The sequence below is a fragment of the mitochondrial genome of Lepeophtheirus salmonis (assembly GCF_016086655.4).
Source record: "Lepeophtheirus salmonis mitochondrion, complete genome".
In the NCBI taxonomy this organism is placed as follows: domain Eukaryota; kingdom Metazoa; phylum Arthropoda; class Copepoda; order Siphonostomatoida; family Caligidae; genus Lepeophtheirus; species Lepeophtheirus salmonis.
In genome coordinates this window covers 1-16,148 of record NC_056769.1, presented here as the reverse complement: position 1 = coordinate 16,148, position 16,148 = coordinate 1, and the positions used below count along the sequence as shown (strand labels likewise).

Sequence of the window (16,148 nt, the reverse complement as noted above, 5' to 3'; positions counted from 1 at the left end):
TAAACCCCCCCCCCCCCCATACCCCCCCCCCAGCTCACTTATATTGATTATGTACCTTGTCCCCACCACCTAGCCGTAGCTCCCCAGGATAGTCCTCCACCTCTGATGCGTAACTCATTCAGACCCCCATGACCCCGCGACCCCCACGAATGTAGATTCTTTGAAAATCGGTGATTTTCGAAAAACCTCATCAATTTTACCCTGCCACAGTTAACTCTAACTATTTGGCTATATATCAACCCCAAATCGGAATTTTATTTCATATAAATTATTTTTGTCTTAAACTTTAATAAGCTTCTCCTAGAGAATCCTAGGCTTCTTAACAACCAGAAGCTAACTCCTTGATAAATATAACTCTGGAAGCTTAGGCCCTAACTTATTAAATTTTGACTGCCTTTAAGGTTTAAGACTAAACACAATCTTAGAATGAGACTTTCCCTACTGGGTGTGTCTAAATCTTTTAATAAATATTAGTTTTATATATTAGTAACTCCTCTTAATACCAGACAGATTTGCGCCCAAACTTTTCTACTTATTTAAATCTTTTAATAAATGTTAGTTTGGCTTTGTCTTCTAGCAATTCTTCTTAGTATTAAATCAAAACTTTCTACTGATTTAAATCTTTTAATAAATATTAGCCTTGACTTCATATATTAGTAATTCCTCTAATTCTAAACAGATAAAACCCAAAACTTTTCTACTTATTTAAACCTTTTAATAAATGTTAGTTTGGCTTTGTCTTCTAGCAATTCTTCTTAGTATTAAATCAAAACTTTCTACTGGTTTAAATCTTTTAATAGATATTAGTTTTGGTTTTGTCTTCTAGCAATTCTTCTTAGTATTAAATCTTTAATAAATATTAACCTTTTAATAAATATTAGCAGCTTGTGTATAGCTTCAACTAATCTTTAGAAAAGATATTTTGAGGGTCAACTTAGTTTCGGTTAGCTTTAAAAGAGTTCTCATTAAATTGAATTCCGGGATAACTTACAGGAGCTACCTCCACTTGACTTAGCTAAACTTTTAATAAATATTAACTAACTGTTTTATTCTAGTTAATATACTAAATTAATAATCTGGCCGCTTGTGCCCAATAAAATCTTATCAACCAACACTATTTGTTAACTCCTATGAATTTAATAAATACTATTAAGTAGTATATCATAGCTTACAAGAATCTCTTATACTTAATTTCTAAAATTAACGCACTTTTTCTGCCAGAAAGCTCCATTTATGAATTCTTATAAAACTCTTTCTATCTATAACCCTCTTCTAACGCTTCCGACCCCAGTCAATATTTCGTCGGGGTGGAACTTTGGGTCTTTACTTGGGCTATGCCTTATTACCCAGATTATGACCGGAATTTTTTTGGCTATACATTATTCAAGAGAGATTTCTACAGCGTTTTTATCCGTAGACCATATCATACGAGATGTTAATTATGGGTGGGGGATTCGAGCTATTCATAGCAACACTGCGAGGTTATTTTTCATGTGCTTATATATTCATACAGGCCGGGGCCTTTATTACTCTTCATATAAGCTTACTCCTGTTTGAATTGTAGGCTCTACGATTTTAATCCTAATCATAGCCAGAGCTTTTTTGGGTTATGTTCTCCCCTGGGGCCAGATATCTTTCTGGGGGGCTACGGTTATTACAAATCTATTTTCTGTTATCCCTGGCATTGGGGACGAAATTGTAATTTGACTCTGGGGAGGTTTTAGGGTAGACAAAGCTACTTTAAGCCGGTTCTTTGCTCTTCATTACCTCATTCCTCTTTTGTCTACAGTTGGGGTTATAGCTCATACAATTTTCCTCCATTCAACGGGATCTTCAAACCCGTTGGGGGTCCCAGGAAACTACTATAAGATTCCTTTTGATCCTTACTATACCTTTAAAGACGCTTTTGGCTTCGGTCTTATTTTTTGTCTCATAGGAGCCTTAGTTTCTTACTCTCCTTGATTGTTGGCAGACCCTGAAAACTTTATTCCAGCCAATCCTTTGGTGACCCCTGCTCACATTCAACCTGAATGGTATTTTTTGTTTGCTTATGCTATTTTGCGATCTATTCCAAATAAGCTGGGGGGGGTAGTGGCTTTAGCTTTGTCTGTAAGAATTTTGTTTTTTTTTCCATTTTTACTAGGGGATAAAAGAACCGCCGTACCTGCTACATTTAACCCCTCGAAAATACTTATGTTTTGAGCTTTTATCGGAATTTTTTTTCTTTTAACCTGGATCGGAGCAAAACCTGTAGAGGGAAACTATATTTTCCTAGGCCAAGTTTTTACTGTCTTATACTTCGGAGTAGGATTGTCCTTACCTTACTCAGACGGATTGTGAGCTAAACTTTTATTAGTTTGAAGTCATTTGACAGGCGTAATAACTGCCCGTATAACACAAATATAAATAATTAGATTATTTTGCTGGTTAAAACCTAAGCCTAGGTCGAAACTAGGACAGTAACAAAATGTATTAGTGAAGAGTTTCTCTGACATATAAAGAGCTTAATAGTATAAAAACGTATCTCTGAATTAGACTCACCCCTAGTTCTAGTAGCACTAAGAATAATAATCCTAACATAGTTAATAGGATTCTAAGAGGGAAACCTACTCTAGCATTCCTTCCAAGTAAAATTAGTAGTAGATGTCCTGCAATTATATTGGCTATAAGCCGAACCCTTAGGGTCAAAGGTCGGATTAACCTTCTAATTCTTTCAATTAAAACCAAAAGAGGGATTAAACCTCTGGGAGCCCCCTCTGGAACTAAATGGGCAAACCTTTGCTCTCTCCTGTACACTCAACAAACTATTTGTCTACCTAATCATAAAGGCAACCCTATCCCTAGTCTAACACAAATGTGTCTACTTCTAGTAAAAATATACGGGAAAAGCCCTAGAAAATTCATTCTTAGAATTCTTAAAAATAGTCTCATAAGCATAAACCCTCCGCCTTCACTAAATAAAATTTTTACGTCGGAATGAATAGCTCTAAAAATCCCTCTTCACACAGAACCTAATGTATTACCCACTAATCAATACCCAGGGAATATTAATAAACCTCTTGCTAAAGAGGGTAAGTATCAGTTTGTCAATCCGTTAGCATCAAATCTAGAAAATAAAGAATTCATTGGCACCCCTTAAGGTTTAATTAAGAGAAAATCTAATTTTAAATTTACAATTTAAGGTTTTTATTAAACTACTTAATTAATGGAAACTCGATAAGAATTAATCAGCCGTTGGCACCTTTTCATTGTAAGTGAAATATAAAATTTACTATGATTAATAGTCAGTTTAACTTTTAAATCTCTTAATTGGAAATTAAGTGTAATTCTTATACTAACTGAATATTTAGAGAAACTCTTCTTTTCATTAACAGTGAAACGTCTAATGCAAGACCTTAAATAATTAGAGAGTTAAAAGAGGATCTTCCATAATTAAAGTAAAAATTTAACATCTTTATTAGATTATCTTTTAAGCTAACAGCTATTGTTTTTATACTCTGTGAGAACTATTTTAGTAACTCTTGTACTCATTTTTTTTTTACCCCACCTTAGTAGTTTATACTTGTTAGCTCTTCCCCCTTTGTTTACTTCTAGGTGATTTTTATTTAATAAAGGGCACTTGCTTATCAGGCTCCTTTTATTAGAAGCTCTTACAGCTACCATAATTCCTATTTGCATTTTTTTTTCGGTCTTTAATATAACTTACTCCACTATCAGATTTTTATTTGTAACAGTTATAGTCTGTGAAGCATGTATAGGCCTTGCTGCCCTTATCTCTTCAATCCGTTCAAAGTCTACAGAACTGTCCCACTCCACTTTTTTTACTTATTAGGCTAACTCTATTTGGTAGTTTAACTAAAATGAGTATTTTGTAAATACTAGATGCTTTAGCCCAAATAATTATTTTAGATAATTTCTTAACTCCTTAGAACTCAAAATCCTATGTGCTAAACACCTTAAAATATACTTTTAAGCTTTAAGCTATTTTTATAATGAAATTATAACGTGATTACACCCTAAAAGTAAGGTCAGCCAAACGGCAAGCTTTAAGTGCAAATTAAATTATGTTAACCCCAAGAAATCAAAGCTCCCTTTCTTACTTCTACTATTTTTACCACCCTGAATAAGCACAAGAGTAAATAAAAGGTTAAGATTAGAAGTATAACCGCCCCATTATTTGAATATAGGCTTCCTATGTAAACCTTGAATCCTGTGGGGGCCCTTAAAGTTAGCCCCATAATCAAAAATACAAATAGTATTTTTCATCTCCTTCTTTTTGTTAATTTATCTGATACTCTTATTCTTGAAGCGTAAGTAAACAATACTATTATGCCCCCCAAAAATACAATTACTAAAGCGTAGCTTAACCACTGACTACAAAAAATACTTACTATTCCGCATCTAACTCTAGTTAATACTACAATTAATAAACACAACATGAAAGGCCTCGGAATCAGCCCAAGAATTATAGTACAAGCAACTCTCGAAATAACTATTAATTTAAAAAAAATTTCTTCAAAAGAAATTTAATAGCTATTTCCATAACTATTACTTTGCTACGACTTATCTCCTAAGAGAGTGACGGACAATTTGAACTAATTACTAAAATATTCAGCGTTTTTTAGCTTACTATTAAATACTCTATTTTATGATTTAATGCAACCTATAAATATTAATTATATAAAATATTACTTGACTAGGACAATTTCTAAATAAAGTAAGACAGCCATACTTTAAAAAAATTAAAATCTAAAGAGTAAATTCTGTTAATACAGGTTTCCCTAATTTGAGAGATAATTCTGCCATTTGAGTTTAGTTTTCTATTCAGTACTACTAAAAAACTTATCTTTATTACTCGGGGACTAATCCGATTCACTAGACCATTTTCATCAAATTTTACTAACATTTTTTTAATTTGACCTCATGAAATGTTAATTTTTGAAATTTAAATGCCTATTTTTCTAAAAGTATAACCGCGAATGCTGGCACTTTCTTATTCAGAACTTAAAAATCTCTACTTCTTTTTTTATTTAGTAAATCCATATACTGCGAGTCCAATTTCATTGCATGTAAATTAGAATTTTATATAGGCTATTATTCTCAATAAGTAACTTAATCTGCTTATGCTTTACTTCTCTATCGGAGGAACTTGTCGTAGATTATCCTTAATCTTTTATTTAATAAATTATTTTTAAAGTGGCAGAGAAAGTGCACTAGCTTTAAGCGCTAGATATGGGCCACCCCCTTTAAAATATAGGGTGCCCGAAGTATAGGGGCCATCTTGATAGGATAGTTATGCGAACTGCCCCTATTAGTAATACTTCAAAATAACATAAGGACTCTTACCTTTTGCATCATGGGTAAACAATTAGTATTAATAAAAACTTTCCCGATTAAAAATATCTATCCTCCCTCTAAGCCTAGGTAGAAAACTAAGTTATAAGACAAGGATGAACACGATATATGGTACTTTTTAAAATCTGGTTCCCAAAGAAATAAAACATTTTAAAAAGAATTTTAAAATAATGTATTTAGCTTATGCTGAGTGTATATTAGTGAGCAACTAATTTAAAAATATTTAAGGAATAATAGTCCCCTCTGTTATAATAAATTACTATTGACCTAATTTATTTATTAAGCTTCTCTTCTTATTTGGGTAATTAATTCTAAGAATTAGAACTTGTTTACACTAGTAAATATACTTTTATTATTTCCTTACTTAAATAAGTTTTATCAATTTTAAATTAAATATAAACTAAATAACTTGAGATTCTCCAAACTGTTTAACAAAGACATAGTAAGACTGTGTCTTATGTATCTGCCCAATGAATAATTTTTTATGGCTTTAAAGTAGCGCAATAATTAGTTTATTAATTGTAAACCTGTATGAAGCTAGCATTGGTTAATCATGTTTATTCTTATCTGTTGAATCTTAGTTATCAGTACAAACGCTGATATGTCCCCCGAAGACGATAAGACCCTAAGACCTTCACCTTGTTTGGCTGGGATAGCCTACTTAATATAATAAAGAAACCTTAATTATTACGAACCAATTATTTTGCTATACATAGGTACCTTAGGGATAACAGCGCGTAATACTTTTAGAGCTCTTATTTAAAAGATATTCGTGACCTCGATGTTGAATTAAGTAATATAGTGCTGCAGAAGGTGCTATTTTAAGTCTGTTCGACTTTTCGTACTTACATGATTTGAGTTAAGATCGACGTAAGTCAGATTGGTTTCTATCTCAGGGCTTTTACTTACTTATTAGTACGAAAGGAAAATAATTAATTTTAGGTATTTTTTTAAATTAATTTATTTAAGCTAAGGCCAATCGGGGGCAAGAGTTGTAAGAATGATTGTATGGGGGGCACGTATGTTTGAACTCGATGGACCTTCCTCTATCAAATACCGCCAATACCGGCCGTAACCTAATTATAGATTCTCAGATTATTCCCACAAATACTACCACAGAAAATAAAGTTAGATAAGAGCCAAAACTAGCCACCTGATTCCATAAATAATAGAAGTCTGGGTAATCCCTATACCGCCGGGGTATACCTGCTAACCCTAAGAAGTGTATAGGGAAAAACGTTAAATTTACACCAATAAATATTAAAATAAACTGCGCTTTCCTTATAGTTAGATTCATTCTTAAACCCGTCAAAAGAGGGTATCAGTGAGTGAACCCCGCCATTAGGGCGAAAACTGCTCCTATTCTAAGGACATAGTGAAAGTGGGCAACTACATAGTAAGTATCATGCAAAGTCATATCCAAGGCGGAATTAGCTAATACAATACCTGTTAATCCCCCAACTGTAAAAAGAAATAGGAACCCTACTACCCAATAAATTGAAGGGGTGTAAATAATCTTACTTCCATATAAAGTCCCTAATCAACTAAATACTTTAATCCCTGTAGGAATAGCAATTACTATAGTCGCCGCCGTAAAATATGCTCGGGTGTCTGAGTCTAGCCCAACTGTAAACATATGATGAGCTCAAACAATAAATCCTAATACTCCAATTGCTACTATTGCATAAATTATTCCAAGTGAACCAAAAGCCTCATCTTTACAAGTTTCTTGAGTAATGATCTGAGAGATTAACCCAAATCCTGGAAGAATTAGGATATAAACTTCAGGGTGTCCGAAAAATCAAAACAAATGCTGGTATAAAATAGGATCCCCCCCCCCTCTAGGGTCAAAAAAAGTTGTATTTAAATTTCGATCAGTGAGAAGTATAGTAATTGCTCCCGCTAACACGGGTAAAGACAAGAGTAAAAGCACAGCAGTAATTAGAACAGATCAGGGGAATATAGGTATTTGCCCCACTAAAAGTCCTAAACACCGTAAATTTGTAATAGTTCTAATAAAGTTTACAGCCCCTAATAAAGAAGACACTCCAGCTAAATGAAGGGAAAAAATCGCAAAATCTACTGAAGCTCCAGAATGAAAAACCCCCGAAGACAGGGGGGGGTATACTGTTCATCCAGTTCCTGCACCCCTTTCTACTAATGCTCTTATAAGTAATAAACTCAAAGAGGGCATTAAAAACCAGAATCTTATATTGTTTAAGCGAGGGAAAGCTATGTCAGGTGCCCCCAGTATTAAAGGAACTAATCAATTCCCAAATCCTCCAATTAATACAGGTATTACTATGAAAAAGATTATAATGAAGGCATGGGCGGTTACAATAACATTATAAACCTGGGAATCCCCTAAATATGCCCCCGGCTGGGATAACTCAAGACGGATGATGATTCTTATTGCTAAACCCACTAATCCAGATCAAAATCCACTTAGTAGATATAAAGTTCCAATATCTTTATGGTTACAAGATCATAATCACTTTTTTATAGTTGACAATTAAATTCTTATTATTATTAAAATTATCCCCCCTCCCCCAAGTAGAATTCTTGGTAAAAGAGATTTTCAACATAATCTTATTAATCAGTCATACCGATGCCGAGGATAAGTAACCCGCCTTCACACTCAAAAGAACCCTCCTAACCTCCTAATTACATAGAACAAAAATCCTCTTCTTTTAAATAAAAATAATCTAAATAGACTTCTTAATAATAAAATCGAAGCATACTCTGCTATAAAAATTAAAGCAAACCCTCTACCTCCATACTCTGTATTAAATCCGGACACTAGCTCTCTTTCCCCCTCAGAAAAATCAAAGGGAGTTCGATTGGTCTCCGCTAGACCTGTCAGGAACCACAAGTATACTAATAAAGGTCTTAATATATAGATATAAAAATACTCCCTAAATAATATACTCCCCACCAAAGTTAAGCTTCCTCTTAATCTTATTAAAGAAAATACTAAGATAGTAAAAACTACTTCATAGGAGATTACTTGAGCAACCCCTCGCACTCCTCCAATATGTGAGTATACACAATTTGATCTTCATCCCCTAAGAAATAAGGGGTAAACTCTTACTCTTATCCCCGCTAACAGTCCAAGTCAAGAGATTCTTCAAGGTCCAAACCCTATCTCTAAAGGGTAAACATTTCAAATTAGTAGCGCCACCCTTAGGCCTACTACAGGAGAAACCCAGTAGACTCTATAATTTACAAATCTAAACCTGCCCACTTCTTTTACAAATAATTTAATAGCATCAGAGAAAGGCTGAAGAATGCCCAAAAAGGACACTTTATTAGGCCCTTTACGTGCTTGAGAGTAACCAATAATTTTTCGTTCTAGTAGGGTAATAAACGCAACATTTACTAGTACAGGAACCCTGATTACTAAAAACCTACAACACTTTAATAACAATGCACTTTATGCTTATTCTTCTCTCACTAACTTTAATCACCTAGCAAAATCATCAACCCTTACTATCTCTAGTAAAATAGGTATAAACCTATGATGTGCCCCACAAATTTCTGAACATTGTCCAAAGTATAACCCCGGTCGAAACCTATATATTGATAAAGTATTAATTCGCCCTGGCACAGCGTCTATTTTTACTCCTAAACTGGGAACCGCCCAAGCATGCAATACATCCTTTGAAGACACTATCAACTGCAGCATTCTTTTAATAGGTAAGGTTAAGGCTACATCTCTTTCAAGTAAACGTATTTGCCCTAACTTTGTATCCCTTCTGGGGACCATAAAACAATCTAACACAAGGCCCTCTGCTAGGGGTATTTCATAACTCCAATATCACTGATACCCATTTACTTTTACCCCTAAATCAAAATTTGTTATTTCATCATATATATATAACAAAGATAAAGAGGGCATAGCTACCCCGAATAATACTAAACCGGGTAAAGCTGTTCAAATTCATTCTAGTCACTCTCCGTCAATTAAACCTCCTACATAAGGTCCCTCTACAAATACTGCCCCTAATATGCCACCTACAGATACTAGGATAAGGCCTAAACAAACTATAATTACATCATGAAATAAAATAAACTCTTCTATTACTGGGGAGGAAGCATCTTGGAAACTAAACTGGGATCAAGTAGGCATATGTTTAAGGCAAGATGCTTTACCCACTCCACAATTGGGCATTTTATATAAATTACCTAAACAAGCTAACCCTATGAGGAATAGGGAGTTTGCAATTCCCTTTTTATTAGCTAAAAGCTCGACCTAAGCCATGAAGAAATTAGAAATTTCCTCTTTTAAGCTTTAAAGAGAAGGAATCCTATGAATAGATTATGAGTCTATCAGCTTTTTTAGCTTACCTCTTTACAAAAAATATAGTTTTAATACCCTAACACCAATACTACCAACACATAGGCAAAAAATTATGTTTCAATATACTACTTCTGCTTGAGGAACAATTACCCCCTGAGCACATATAATATTGCGTAAAAGAAAAATATTACTAAAATTAATTCAGGATACCTTAAGTTGCCCCTATTTAATAAATATTTTCCCCCTTCTACCCTGTAGTATTTGTTGTAATAGGTTCTAAGGAAAGAATTATCTAATTTTACTCTTTTTCTTATCAAGACTTTCCTGAGAACATTGGGAAGATGGATTCTTATATCTCTTAAATACCCTAGTTTACTTAAAAACCTGTTTTTTACTCCCATATTCCTAAAATAGATTCCTAGTAACCCTCTACATATAATTAGTCTAATAATCACTATTTTTACTTCTCAAAAGACATATAAAACTCTTCCAGAAGTAACTCAAAAGTTTCTCCAGAATCTGCCCCCTACAATGGAAAAGAAGTATAATAAGCTTATACTTAACTGGTAAAATTCGAAAGACCCCCCTCAATTTAAAAGTCTTGATACCCTTCTCACTTTATTAACTATTAAGAACATCCGAATTCTGTATATTACTGAACCTACACAACTTCTTAAAATAAACCCTAACCCAAGAAGACTCCTCCTAAACTGCACACTTGCTTCTATAAATAAATCTTTCCTATAAAACCCAGTTAAATAAGGGAGTCCACAAAGACTTATTATAGAAACTCCCCCAAGGGCCCTAATTACTGGCTCTTGCCTACTCAGTAAATTAATTTTTAATAGGTCCTGATAGCCGTAAGAGCTGTGGATTCAGTATCCCACTACTAAAAATAATAATGCTTTAAAAAAAGCATGAAAAATTAAATGCCTAAAAGCTAATTCAACTCAACCTAATCTCAAAATACTTATTATAATTCCTAAATGTCTTAAAGTTGAGAAGGCTACAATTTTTTTTATATCACGTTCAACTATTGCTACCAAAGTGGCTAATCTTCTAGTAGAGACTCCTACAATTAACCTAATTCATAATACAGAAATTAACCTGTCATAAAATCGAATTAATACGTACACTCCCGCAGTGACTAAAGTTGAGGAATGGACTAGAGAAGACACGGGGGTAGGAGCCGCTATTGCTGCAGGCAACCAAGCCCTAAAGGGCAATTGGGCTCTTTTAGTAAAAGCCACAAATAGTAATAACCTCCCTATTGCCCTAGAAACACTCATAAACCTATTAATTGAATGCCTGGAATTTACTATGACATAAATTCTTAAGAACAAGCCCACATCTCCTAGACGGTTTAATATAAGGGTTAGTGCCCCTGCATTAGAAGAATTCCTATTATTATAATAACAAACTAGTAAATAGGACCTAAGACCTAAGCCATCCCACCCTAAGATTAATTGTACTACATCTCCTCTGTAAATTAGTACTAGTATTCTAAGAATAAACAGCCTAACGAGAGTCATAAATCGATTAAAATACTTTTCAGTTTCTATATACCTAAGGGAGTAAAAATATACTGAGCCCCTAATTATTATTACAACTCCTCTGAAGGATATAGAGTAAAAGTCACCCAACCCTCTGATTTCTAGCTCCAAATTTGAAATTCTTAATTTTGTCCTCAATACTATTATTGAGGATTCCTTTAAACTTCTAAAAGCTGAAAGGAACATTAAAGCCCCCCCTAGTACTCAAAACCTTCTCAGAACAAGCCATAACCCCCGGAAATTTAAATTAAAAATTTGTATTTTACATTTAATCACATCACTCTAAACTTTTTATTAACCACTCATATAAAAGACCTAGCCCTAATACAAACAAAAATAAAACACACCTTAAATATCTTTCTACCCTCCTTCCCACTCCCCCTACACTTAGAAAGGGGAAGAGAATCACTAGTTCTAAGTCAAAGACTAAAAACACCAAAGAGACTAAAAAAAAATGTAAAGAAAATATCTTTCGATGGCTTGCATTAGGATTAAATCCGCACTCAAAAGGTCTTAACTTATCTAGATTGGCCTCCCCCCTTCGTCTTAAGGAATAACCTAATAATATAATTAATAAGGAAACAGTAAAACTTAGACTTAACACCCATAAAAATAAAAAAATTATTACTAGGCTAAGCCTCCTTTACAGCTTCAATGTAATACTCTTTATAAGTTATAGTAATTCGGAAGCTAAAGGGGCTTATTGTCAGTTTTGAAGACTGATAGTTTTATTAACTTAAGCTTCCCAGGCTAAAAGGAGTTCCTTTTTTTTGGCTTGACAAGCTAATATTTTATATAAATTACTAACCTATCAGAGAACTAAAGTTTTCTTTAACTCCCAAAGTTAATATTTTGATAAACTACTCTAATAACAACCTTTTTTTACTAAGCAGTAAACTCCCAAAAATAAAAATAGTCAAACAACATCGACAAAATGTCAATACCACGCAGCCGCTTCAAACCCAAAATGGTGACTATTACCGAAATGTCCAGATAATATTCGGAAGTAACAGACCCCTAAGAAAGTGGCCCCTACTAGCACGTGTAAACCATGGAATCCTGTTAGTAAAAAGAAAGTCGAACCGTACACTCTATCTCTAATACTGAACCTTGCTTCGAAATACTCTACTCCCTGTAAACAAGTAAAATAGCCCCCTAATAATACAGTAATCAGTAATCTTAAAGATGCATTTTGATGTTTGCCCATTACCAACCTATGGTGTCTTCAAGTAACTCTCGCCCCTGATCTCAATAGAATAATTGTGTTGAGTAAGGGGATTTCTCAGGCTCTAAGACCTGTGACGCCTAGAGGAGGTCACTCCCCTCCTCCAATTTCTACTCTTGGTACTAACCTACTGTGAAAATACCCCCAGAAAAAACTAAAGAAGAATAAAACTTCTGATCTAATAAATAAGATTATCCCTCATCTTAGCCCAATTTGAACTACTTTTGAATGAAGCCCTTGGTAAGTACCTTCAACCGAGACATCTAGTCATCACTGAACTATGATTAAGGCTAAAAAAGTCAGGGAAGTAAAGATTAAACCCCTTCTTCTGTTTAAAAATAAGCCTAATAGGCCTAAAGCCACAAACCCTCCAGCAAAAGACCTTAATAGGGGTCAAGGAGACTCATCAACTAAATGGAAAGGGTGGCGAGTCACGTTAGACAAATAGCTTTGAAGAAACTCCATTAACTATTTTCAAAATAATCTTTTAAAAGCTATATAAAATTAATCTTCCCCTAATCATTAGAAATATTTGGGGAGCAAGGAGATAGCCCCTTTTCCTCTTCACCCTAGGCATAAATATTCGTCTTCCGATTAATTTCAGCTGTAAAAGAACTCTTAAATAAATATAAAATATAAAGAGACTGAGAAGTATCACCCTACAACAGTATAACTCTCCATAGTTTAAGCTAACTAAAAGTCTGAATAGTCCGTATTTGTATACAAACCCTAAACTAGGAGGGAAACCTCTCAGGGACAAAAAAGCTAATAATCCCCCTCTTCTTAAATGCACTTGCTGCAGATAGTCTACCCCAGAGTCTTTTAAAATCCCTCAACAAGGAATTAATAATCTGCTATAAATAAGAAAAAAAAGAACTAAAATAGAGTGCGAGCTCCTTAATAGCAACAATAACCTTATGTTAAATAGTGAAGAATAAAATAATAATTCCTTTAATATACTTTTATGAAGCCTTCCTAAGCACCTAACCGCCAAATTAAGTAGAGTTACGCCTCTCAAAACTCTACTTCCTTCTCTTACATTTACTACTAGGTGTAAAGGTAGGACTTTTTGTAGACTCATTAAATACAGCCAGCAATCCCATCTCCTACTTACTGCTAAATCTAAACTCCATAAATGAAAAGGAAACACTCCTAACTTTAAAAAGCCCCCTACTATTATCAAGAAACTCATATAATAAAAAACTCCTCAAACTATTAATAGGGACCTGAATCCTTGAATTAAAAAGTATTTTATTCCCCTTAGCTCAGAACCCTTCTCCCCCTCTAATCACAACATCACAATGAACAGAATAGTATTTAGTTCAACAGCTCTCCAAAAAATAAAGAATCTACTTCTTGTAAGCCCAATTAGCACCCTAGCCACTAGGCCCCTTCTCAAAATTAACTTATTATGAATTAACTTCTAGTTTAAAACTTATTTTTTTCCTTATATCCTCCTTTTTACTTAAAGCTTTTTTTACGACTTTTTATAATTCACTACCCAATTTTTTTCTCTCTCTTCCTTTAATTTTTTCTTTTATAACCCTAATTCCCCTTTATGACATTTCCTTTAACCTATCCTCTTCTTTTTTCTTGGATGACGTTAGAGCTCCTATTCTTTCTATAACTATTCTTTTATTGATTTCTATTGAAATGGCGGCTTTAACCTCTTTCTACTCAGACTTACTTTTTTTTTTTTCAGTTTTGACTTTCTCTGTCTCTAATATCCTTTTTTTTTATATTGCCTTCGAGCTAAATCTTATCCCTATTTTTTTAATCATTTTGGGTTGAGGCTATCAGCCAGAACGAATTTTCGCAAACAAGATAATAATTATATACACTTTAATAGGCTCTTTGCCCCTCCTTTTTGTTATCATTGCTGGTCCCCATCTATCCTGTTTTACTTTTTTTTTTATTACCCAATCATCCTCCCCTTCCTCTGTTATTCTTTTAATGACTTTTATAGCATTTCTTGTAAAATTACCCATCTTTTCCCTGCATTTATGACTCCCTCTGGCTCACGTGGAAGCCCCTCTTATGGGGTCTATAATCCTAGCGGGAGTTTTACTTAAGCTGGGGGGGTATGGTCTTATTCGGTTTGTCTATATAAACTCTTTTTTTTTAGGCTTTTTTACCAAAATAATAATTGCTTTCTCCGTAGTTGTGACAGCCTTGGCTATAATGCTTTGCGTAACTCAAGTAGACATAAAAGTTATTATTGCTTATTCCTCCGTAGGTCACATATCTATAGCTTCTGCTACAGTTTTCTCTCTCTCTTCCACAGGAACCTCTAGGGCCATAATTAACTTTGTGGCTCATGGATTTACTTCCTCTTTAATATTTCTTACCGCTGGTATATTTTACTTGACCTCTGGGACTCGTCACATTCTTTTAAATAAAGGCATGATTACTCTCCAGCCTACATTAGTAAAAATCTGATTCTTAGCTTGCTTACTCAATGCTGGAGGACCTCCCACTATGAACTTGATAGCCGAAATCCTCTCTACTATAACTTTACTCAGCTTGTTCCTTCTTTTCCTCCTTCCGGTCTCAATTGCCTTAATTCTTGGGATACTATTTAATATAAAATTATTTTCAGTTACTTCGCAAGGAAACTCCAAAGAAAACCTTATTCAATTAACTTCGATTCCTTTAGCTTTTTTCTTTTCGGCAGCTTTCCATATTTTATCCTCAATATTATTAGTACTAGCTGCTCCCATAATAATTTTTTAGCCCGTGAAGAGCATCTCAACTCTCTCCTCACCCCTGGCTTACCTCTAACAACAGACTTTGGGGCAGCTGTGTATATATTCTTCTAGACTAATCTATATGTATACCTCCAACTTTGGACCCAAGTCTCCAAACCTTATTTATTAAGGATATGTCCGTTACCCCATTAACAGGTTAATTTAAATAAAGGATTCAATTACTTGCTAAATCTAGAAGATTTGTATAGCTACTCAGAATACTAAGTTACCCGTCAACCTTCCCCCCTAGATTTTTCATTTCATGCTAAAAAAAAAAAAAATAGTAGGTTCTCCTTAGTTCCAAGCCTTAAATTTTAACTCAAAGATTTTCCCTGCTTATTCTAATCTATTATAAGCCTGAAAGGCTGACCCGGCCACCCCCCCCCCCCCCCTAGGGAAGAGAAGTTACTTTAGAGGGGACGACAACCTTACCCTAGAAACAAACATCTCCTTGACTTTCCCAAATCTTTCATTAAATGAAACCTAAACCTGGCATTAGCTAAGCTTATAAATACCTAATCTTACTTAGTTCTCTGTCCCTTCAAACTTGTGTTAGCCCCATAACATTCTTTGTTAAAGGAACTCTGACTTTACCTCTTCTTCAGACAGAAGCTAGTTATGCAGCACTTACAACTTTCCTGGAGTTATAGCTTCTAATGCTAGCTTATTCCTGACACTATATTTATCCCCTTAGACTCAACCTTGATTACCTCTAATTCGACTTTGTAAGCAATATAATAAATTTAAATAAATTTATTGTCTAACCCCCCCCCCTTTCCTTTATACAACTAGAGCTCGCCATTGAATACCTAGGACCACCTCGGCATAAAGGTATAATCCCCCTCTCAATACTATAATTAAGCTACGCTCCTGTTATTCTAACTTTTATTAATCCTAGGGAGACTTATATAAGTATATAATTAATTTAAATAAATTTATTTTATTTAACTGCCTCCAAATACGGGGCT

The 16,148-nt window shown here is 34.2% G+C and overlaps 12 protein-coding genes and 24 non-coding genes across 36 annotated transcripts; 8 read left to right on the top strand and 28 right to left on the bottom strand. All coding sequences in view use genetic code 5, as the record gives it.

The window, feature by feature from the left end:
• Positions 1-1,164: 1,164 nt before the first annotated feature.
• Positions 1,165-1,227, bottom strand: KYW82_mgt22. Its single transcript has one exon. It is a non-coding gene; the product is annotated as a tRNA-Leu (tRNA).
• Positions 1,228-1,233: 6 nt separating this feature from the next.
• CYTB (cytochrome b) lies at positions 1,234-2,406 on the top strand. The gene has a single exon. It carries the CDS (start codon positions 1,234-1,236, stop codon positions 2,404-2,406), a length of 1,173 nt encoding a protein of 390 aa, YP_010133309.1.
• An 11-nt stretch (positions 2,407-2,417) lies between these two features.
• KYW82_mgt21 lies at positions 2,418-2,468 on the bottom strand. The gene has a single exon. It is a non-coding gene; the product is annotated as a tRNA-Arg (tRNA).
• Positions 2,469-2,472: 4 nt separating this feature from the next.
• On the bottom strand, positions 2,473-3,126 carry ATP6 (ATP synthase F0 subunit 6). The gene has a single exon. The coding sequence runs from the start codon at positions 3,124-3,126 to the stop codon at positions 2,473-2,475; it is 654 nt and encodes a 217-aa protein (YP_010133308.1).
• A 17-nt stretch (positions 3,127-3,143) lies between these two features.
• KYW82_mgt20 lies at positions 3,144-3,204 on the bottom strand. The gene has a single exon. It is a non-coding gene; the product is annotated as a tRNA-Tyr (tRNA).
• Positions 3,205-3,222: 18 nt separating this feature from the next.
• KYW82_mgt19 lies at positions 3,223-3,281 on the bottom strand. Its single transcript has one exon. It is a non-coding gene; the product is annotated as a tRNA-Val (tRNA).
• On the bottom strand, positions 3,282-3,344 carry KYW82_mgt18. The gene has a single exon. It is a non-coding gene; the product is annotated as a tRNA-Gly (tRNA).
• Positions 3,342-3,403, bottom strand: KYW82_mgt17. Its single transcript has one exon. It is a non-coding gene; the product is annotated as a tRNA-Asn (tRNA).
• An 8-nt stretch (positions 3,404-3,411) lies between these two features.
• KYW82_mgt16 lies at positions 3,412-3,472 on the bottom strand. The gene has a single exon. It is a non-coding gene; the product is annotated as a tRNA-Lys (tRNA).
• A 27-nt stretch (positions 3,473-3,499) lies between these two features.
• On the top strand, positions 3,500-3,832 carry ND4L (NADH dehydrogenase subunit 4L). Its single transcript has one exon. The coding sequence runs from the start codon at positions 3,500-3,502 to the stop codon at positions 3,830-3,832; it is 333 nt and encodes a 110-aa protein (YP_010133307.1).
• Positions 3,833-3,840: 8 nt separating this feature from the next.
• Positions 3,841-3,900, top strand: KYW82_mgt15. Its single transcript has one exon. It is a non-coding gene; the product is annotated as a tRNA-Thr (tRNA).
• On the bottom strand, positions 3,901-3,964 carry KYW82_mgt14. The gene has a single exon. It is a non-coding gene; the product is annotated as a tRNA-Gln (tRNA).
• Positions 3,965-4,024, bottom strand: KYW82_mgt13. Its single transcript has one exon. It is a non-coding gene; the product is annotated as a tRNA-Lys (tRNA).
• Positions 4,023-4,076, bottom strand: KYW82_mgt12. Its single transcript has one exon. It is a non-coding gene; the product is annotated as a tRNA-Ala (tRNA).
• On the bottom strand, positions 4,076-4,526 carry ND6 (NADH dehydrogenase subunit 6). The gene has a single exon. A coding segment is annotated over exon 1 (451 nt).
• On the bottom strand, positions 4,527-5,116 carry KYW82_mgr01. Its single transcript has one exon. It is a non-coding gene; the product is annotated as a 12S ribosomal RNA (ribosomal RNA).
• Positions 5,117-5,190: 74 nt separating this feature from the next.
• KYW82_mgt11 lies at positions 5,191-5,252 on the top strand. The gene has a single exon. It is a non-coding gene; the product is annotated as a tRNA-Leu (tRNA).
• Positions 5,252-6,322, top strand: KYW82_mgr02. Its single transcript has one exon. It is a non-coding gene; the product is annotated as a 16S ribosomal RNA (ribosomal RNA).
• KYW82_mgt10 lies at positions 5,270-5,313 on the bottom strand. Its single transcript has one exon. It is a non-coding gene; the product is annotated as a tRNA-Ile (tRNA).
• Positions 6,320-7,858, bottom strand: COX1 (cytochrome c oxidase subunit I). Its single transcript has one exon. The coding sequence runs from the start codon at positions 7,856-7,858 to the stop codon at positions 6,320-6,322; it is 1,539 nt and encodes a 512-aa protein (YP_010133305.1).
• A 9-nt stretch (positions 7,859-7,867) lies between these two features.
• ND1 (NADH dehydrogenase subunit 1) lies at positions 7,868-8,752 on the bottom strand. The gene has a single exon. The coding sequence runs from the start codon at positions 8,750-8,752 to the stop codon at positions 7,868-7,870; it is 885 nt and encodes a 294-aa protein (YP_010133304.1).
• A 42-nt stretch (positions 8,753-8,794) lies between these two features.
• Positions 8,795-9,484, bottom strand: COX2 (cytochrome c oxidase subunit II). Its single transcript has one exon. It carries the CDS (start codon positions 9,482-9,484, stop codon positions 8,795-8,797), a length of 690 nt encoding a protein of 229 aa, YP_010133303.1.
• A 1-nt stretch (position 9,485) lies between these two features.
• Positions 9,486-9,546, bottom strand: KYW82_mgt09. Its single transcript has one exon. It is a non-coding gene; the product is annotated as a tRNA-His (tRNA).
• Positions 9,547-9,591: 45 nt separating this feature from the next.
• Positions 9,592-9,646, bottom strand: KYW82_mgt08. Its single transcript has one exon. It is a non-coding gene; the product is annotated as a tRNA-Ser (tRNA).
• A 1-nt stretch (position 9,647) lies between these two features.
• Positions 9,648-9,708, bottom strand: KYW82_mgt07. Its single transcript has one exon. It is a non-coding gene; the product is annotated as a tRNA-Met (tRNA).
• Positions 9,709-9,801: 93 nt separating this feature from the next.
• On the bottom strand, positions 9,802-11,481 carry ND5 (NADH dehydrogenase subunit 5). Its single transcript has one exon. The coding sequence runs from the start codon at positions 11,479-11,481 to the stop codon at positions 9,802-9,804; it is 1,680 nt and encodes a 559-aa protein (YP_010133302.1).
• Positions 11,477-11,833, bottom strand: ND3 (NADH dehydrogenase subunit 3). The gene has a single exon. The coding sequence runs from the start codon at positions 11,831-11,833 to the stop codon at positions 11,477-11,479; it is 357 nt and encodes a 118-aa protein (YP_010133301.1).
• On the bottom strand, positions 11,831-11,891 carry KYW82_mgt06. Its single transcript has one exon. It is a non-coding gene; the product is annotated as a tRNA-Phe (tRNA).
• On the top strand, positions 11,832-11,892 carry KYW82_mgt05. The gene has a single exon. It is a non-coding gene; the product is annotated as a tRNA-Glu (tRNA).
• On the bottom strand, positions 11,893-11,954 carry KYW82_mgt04. The gene has a single exon. It is a non-coding gene; the product is annotated as a tRNA-Trp (tRNA).
• KYW82_mgt03 lies at positions 11,893-11,956 on the top strand. The gene has a single exon. It is a non-coding gene; the product is annotated as a tRNA-Ser (tRNA).
• Positions 11,955-12,018, bottom strand: KYW82_mgt02. The gene has a single exon. It is a non-coding gene; the product is annotated as a tRNA-Asp (tRNA).
• Positions 12,018-12,078, bottom strand: KYW82_mgt01. The gene has a single exon. It is a non-coding gene; the product is annotated as a tRNA-Pro (tRNA).
• COX3 (cytochrome c oxidase subunit III) lies at positions 12,074-12,898 on the bottom strand. The gene has a single exon. The coding sequence runs from the start codon at positions 12,896-12,898 to the stop codon at positions 12,074-12,076; it is 825 nt and encodes a 274-aa protein (YP_010133300.1).
• Positions 12,899-12,920: 22 nt separating this feature from the next.
• ND2 (NADH dehydrogenase subunit 2) lies at positions 12,921-13,850 on the bottom strand. Its single transcript has one exon. The coding sequence runs from the start codon at positions 13,848-13,850 to the stop codon at positions 12,921-12,923; it is 930 nt and encodes a 309-aa protein (YP_010133299.1).
• A 20-nt stretch (positions 13,851-13,870) lies between these two features.
• ND4 (NADH dehydrogenase subunit 4) lies at positions 13,871-15,166 on the top strand. The gene has a single exon. The coding sequence runs from the start codon at positions 13,871-13,873 to the stop codon at positions 15,164-15,166; it is 1,296 nt and encodes a 431-aa protein (YP_010133298.1).
• The last annotated feature ends 982 nt before the right edge of the window (positions 15,167-16,148 follow it).